This window comes from Corvus brachyrhynchos, unplaced genomic scaffold, assembly GCF_000691975.1.
Source record: "Corvus brachyrhynchos isolate BGI_N302 unplaced genomic scaffold, ASM69197v1 scaffold63, whole genome shotgun sequence".
Taxonomy (NCBI): domain Eukaryota; kingdom Metazoa; phylum Chordata; class Aves; order Passeriformes; family Corvidae; genus Corvus; species Corvus brachyrhynchos.
This window is the reverse complement of record NW_008237227.1, coordinates 1,788,378-1,793,037: the sequence shown is the minus strand read 5'-3', so window position 1 is coordinate 1,793,037 and position 4,660 is coordinate 1,788,378. Positions and strand designations below refer to the sequence as shown.

At 61.4% G+C, this 4,660-nt stretch overlaps 1 protein-coding gene across 1 annotated transcript; it reads left to right on the top strand.

Moving 5' to 3' along the window:
• Nucleotide 1: 1 nt before the first annotated feature.
• SCLY (selenocysteine lyase) lies at nucleotides 2-4,660 on the top strand (the record flags this gene model as incomplete). The annotated part of the gene is made up of 12 exons (XM_017729393.1): nucleotides 2-185; nucleotides 256-356; nucleotides 494-650; nucleotides 930-1,057; nucleotides 1,159-1,323; nucleotides 1,651-1,757; nucleotides 2,094-2,130; nucleotides 2,466-2,549; nucleotides 2,700-2,802; nucleotides 2,983-3,058; nucleotides 3,711-3,901; nucleotides 4,423-4,660. Coding segments are annotated over 11 exons (1,302 nt in total), but the record flags the coding sequence as incomplete, so codon positions are not given.

The following is a 4,660-nucleotide window of genomic DNA, read 5'->3' as shown; positions in this document are numbered from 1 at the left end:
GGGTGAGGCCCTGCCCTACTCCCTGCTCCCCTGTGTGCCCCCCAGCACCCCTTATCTGCCCCTGCCCTACAGGAAGGTGTACCTGGACCACAACGCCACCACCCCGCTGGCCCCCGAGGTGGCCCAGGCCGTATGGGATGCCATGTGCCAGGCCTGGGGCAACCCCAGCAGCTCCCACCCCACAGGTAGGGACCAGGACGGGCTGGGCTCTGTGGTGATGGGAGCCCGCGGGAGCTGCCAGGTCTGGTCTTGCAGGCAGGAAGGCGAAGGAGCTCATCGGCAGCGCACGGGAGAGCCTGGCCAGGATGCTGGGAGGCCGCCCCGAGGACATCGTCTTCACCTCAGGGGGCACGGAGGTGGGAGCAGGGGGGACCCCCTTCCTGGGAATCCCTGCCCACCACCCCCTCTCCAGCAAGCAGCGATTAGGAGGGTGGGAATGAATGGCACTGTGCTCCTTCTGAGCCTCCATTTTCCCTCTCCTTCTTCCCTTCAGGCGAACAACATGGTGATCCACACTGCCTGCAGGCACTTCCACGAGAGCCAATGTGGGAGAGGGGACAGCCGGGGAACACCACATATCGTGACATCGAGCGTGGAGCATGACTCCATCCGCCTGCCGCTGGAGCAGCTAGGGAGGGAGGGCCTGGCAGGTGAGTGGCACAGGCACAGATGGGGTTTGAATGGGGGGTCTCTGCTGGTGTTTTTGGAGGAGGGCAAGATCCTGCATGCTCTGTGATGTTCCACTTTCTCCCGCTGGAGAAGGGCACCATTTTCCCCTTTGGTGCCCGCGTTCCCCCAAGCTGCATGTGACACCTCCCTGCTCTGTGCCTGTGCTCCATACACTCCTGCCCTGCCCAGCGGGGCACAGGCCAGCCCCGAGCACTTTCAACCTACCCAGCCAACCTCAGGGCTTGTCTCCTGGCCTGCAGAAGCCACTTTTGTGCCTGTGTCCCCACGGAGCGGGCAGGCAGAGGTGGACGATGTCCTGGCTGCCATCCGGCCAAACACCTGCCTGGTCTCTCTCATGTTGGCCAATAATGAGACAGGGGTCATCATGGTGAGTGTGGGCAGTGAGGGGGATGGGGTGGGGACACCCTCGCAAAGAGGCGGTGACAGGAGGTAGCAGAATGGGATGCAGACCCTCCTCCCTGCCACCAGCCCGTCGCGGAGCTGAGCCAGCGCGTCTGTGCCCTCAACCAGCGCAGAGCAGCGGAGGGGCTGCCCAGGGTCCTGGTGCACACGGATGCAGCACAGATGATTGGCAAGGGGCGCGTGGACGTGCAGGAGCTGGGCGTGGACTACCTGACCATCGTGGGACACAAGGTGTGGCCCTGCTTGCGTGGCCCTGCTGCTAGTCACCCCGTGTGACATCTCTGCTGGGCTGCCAGGGGGACACACAGCTTGGTACCTCGTGGTGGCCAGAGTTCTCCTGCTGGGTGGGGCTCTGCAGACAGACTTCGCTCCTGCGGAACCTGTCTGGGCTGGGGGGCAGGAGACTGAGGATGGGGAAGAGCTCTGCAGCAGCCTGCGCCTGTGCGATGGGCAGGGGCCAGCCCTGGAGGGCACTCAGATCTGGGCAGGAGGGCAGGAAGCACTGTCAGTACTGTCGGTGTGTCAGTGTCCCCAGGGTCACCGTGGCTGTCCCCGCAGTTCCACGGCCCGCGGATCGGAGCACTGTACGCCCGCGGCCTCGGCACCACCACCCCGCTGCACCCCATGCTCTTCGGAGGGGGACAGGAGAGGAGTTTCCGGCCAGGGTAAGGGGGCAGGTGGTTACCTGGAGAGCTGGGCCTCTGGCTGGTGGCCAAGCCACATGGGCTGCCTTGTCCAAGCTGAGCTGGCACTTTGTCACCTGCCAGCCCTGGGCAAGCAGCCCAGCACGGCAGGGAAATGGATCCACGCATGGAAACTCCCTGGAGCTCAGGCTTTACCAAGGGTGGAACCTTAGGGTGGAACCACCTCCTTCTCAACCACCTCAGAGAGGTGTCCAGGACCCCCTGCCACCAGTGAGGGGTCCCATGAGGGAATGTCTGTGTCTCAAGGTTGGGTTTCTGGTCTTGAGAAATAACTCACTGGTCCCTGTTCCCTTCCAGCACTGAGAACACCCCGATGATCGCCGGCCTTGGCCAGGTTAGTCGGGATGGGGTGAGCAGTGCAAACCTAGCACAGAGACTGCCACTTGTGCTCCCTGGTCATCAGAAGGGACAAACTTGGGATGTGGGAGGGAGGGTGAACTGGGAAAGGCGGTGGGGCTTTCTGGTGCCAGTTGAAGGAGGTGCTTTGGGGCGCTTGCTGTGGGTTTGCAGCCCTGGCAGTCACACAGCTCACATGGCACAGGGCACTGAGAGGGGACACAGGGGACCTGGCACTGCAGAGGCTGTTCCAGGCTGGGCTCACATCCCGGGGACCACGCACAGAGGGAGGTGTCCAAGGGTCACTGGTGGAGCCTGTCTGGGTGTTCTCAGGCTGCAGAGTTAGTGAGCAAGAACTGGGAGGCCTATGAGGCTCATATGCGGGATGTCCGGGATTACCTGGAGGCCACGCTGGAGGTGAGCAAATCTGGTCCCTTCCCGCAGTCTCAGGCTGCAGGATGTGTGGCCTGGAGCAGGGTGAGTATGTCCCTCTGGCCATGCCCACCCCCTCATAAGGACGTTCCTCTTGGGAACCCAGAGAGGTTCACAGCCCTCTGATTTCTCCAGGCCTCCTTTGGGAAGCAGAGGATTTGCTTCAACAGTCACTTTAAGGGCTCCAAGCGACTCTGCAACACCTGTAACTTCTCCATCCTGGGCCCAGGCCTTCAAGGTAGCTCTTACCCTACTGCTGTCCCGCGATGGTTACGCACAGCCAAGCACCTGCCCCTCACCAGCACCTGTGGCTGAGACTAGTGGGTGCTTGGCTGGTGGGCAGGGAGGTGAGGCAGGAGTAGTCCCTGGAGAGAGCCTTGACATTGGGAAAGCTGTGCTTGTGTTGCTTGTGCTGCAGGACGAAGGGTGCTGGCCCACTGCAAGGTGCTCCTTGCCAGCGTCGGGGCTGCCTGCCACTCTGAGAAGGGGGATCGGTGAGCAGACAGCTTTTCCAGCCCTTGGGTGTCTTCCCAGAGGACAGCAGGAGGGAGGGATGGAAACAGGCAGGGAAAGGGACAGTGGGTAGCTTGGGCAGCATCACCTGGAACAAAGAGGGTACAGAGTTTTCCAGAGGGGCTGAAGGGCTGTTAAGGAGATTACTGCAGGAGACACAGCTGGAACGCTCGATTGCTGCTCGGAAGGAGTTTGTCCCTCCCAGCTTTGGTGATCCAGCTGAGCTTGGAAGTACTTTTGAACTGCTGGCACTACCAGAAGAGAGCTTGCCTTGTGTCTGTGCCTGGCTCTCCTGCTCCAGCCCATCTTGGCCCTCCAGATGGCTCCTTTAGGGGATATGGGGATAGGGGTGCTTTTGGCCTGGTCTAGAGTAATGCCCTGTGGACCTGGCAGAGCTGCCAACCCACAGGGACATGGAACAGGTTCTTCTTAGAAGAGCCAGATTCCCCATAGGGCAACAAACCCAGTGGGATTGGGTGCCCCTGGAAAGCAAGCGGTGCGCTGTGCAGGGGACAGGTTTGCCTGGAGTGCATCTGCAGATGTGCTTCCTCACGCAGCTCAGTGAGGCTCCCTGCTGATGTGTGGGGCTTCCTCAGCTTCGTGTCCATCCTCTGCCCCCTGGCTGTGTTCCAGGCCCTCCCCGGTGCTGCTGAGCTGCGGGATTCCCCTGGAGGTGGCGCGGAACGCGCTGCGGCTGAGCGTGGGGCGCAGCACGGCACGGGCAGACGTGGACAGAGCTGTGCAAGATCTCGTGCAGGCTGTGGAGCAGCTGGAGCGGGACCCGGCCCCATAGACCCTGGAACTGCTCCCCAGACACCACTCAGGTTCTTGGGGTGGGCCCCTGGGTGCGAGCTGCCCATACCAGCCTGGGCTCAGGGGTGGCAGGGGGAGGTTCTGAGGAGGGGGCTTGGCTGCCTTGGGGCTGGAGTAGCTCCAGGGCTTGCCCAGGATTCAGCCCCACTGCACAGTGGAGGCTTTTGGGGAGTCGTGCTGTGCAGTGCCCCTGGCTTGCCAGATGTACCCAGCTGGGTGCCTGCACATGCACGTGTTGACACAGCTGAGCCTCAGAGCTCGAGTCCCTGTAGAGGGACAGGCATGGAAGCCATGGGAGGAGGAGCCTCATGCCCTGGTTGCTTCCCACAAAGGAAGCTTTCCTGCTGCTTGAGCAGCCAGAGGAAGAAAGACTATCTGCCCCAGAGCGAAATAAGGAGCTGATAGAAGCACAGGAAGATTCTGGGCTGGGAACTGCTCTGCCCTAAGCTGCCAAAGGGATTTCTGGCAGGGCACAGCTTTCCCAGCACTGCTTCATTTTACCTGCTCCCCTTTTCTTCTGTCTTTCCTACAGTGGGCAGAGCTCCTGTTGCCAGCTTCACCTGCTCCTCAAGGAAACAGTTGTAGGGGTGGCTGTGACTGTGCCAGCACTCGAGGGAACCCTGTGTGGCCCAGGGGGTCTCTGGTCTCTGGCATCACCAGCACTGAAGGACACAAGTGTCACATGGATCAGGAGCGTTGCCAGCTGGGCTGGCTGATGTCAGGGAACTTGGTCTCCCTGGCTATTCATAGGAATAAAAGTAATTCCTGCT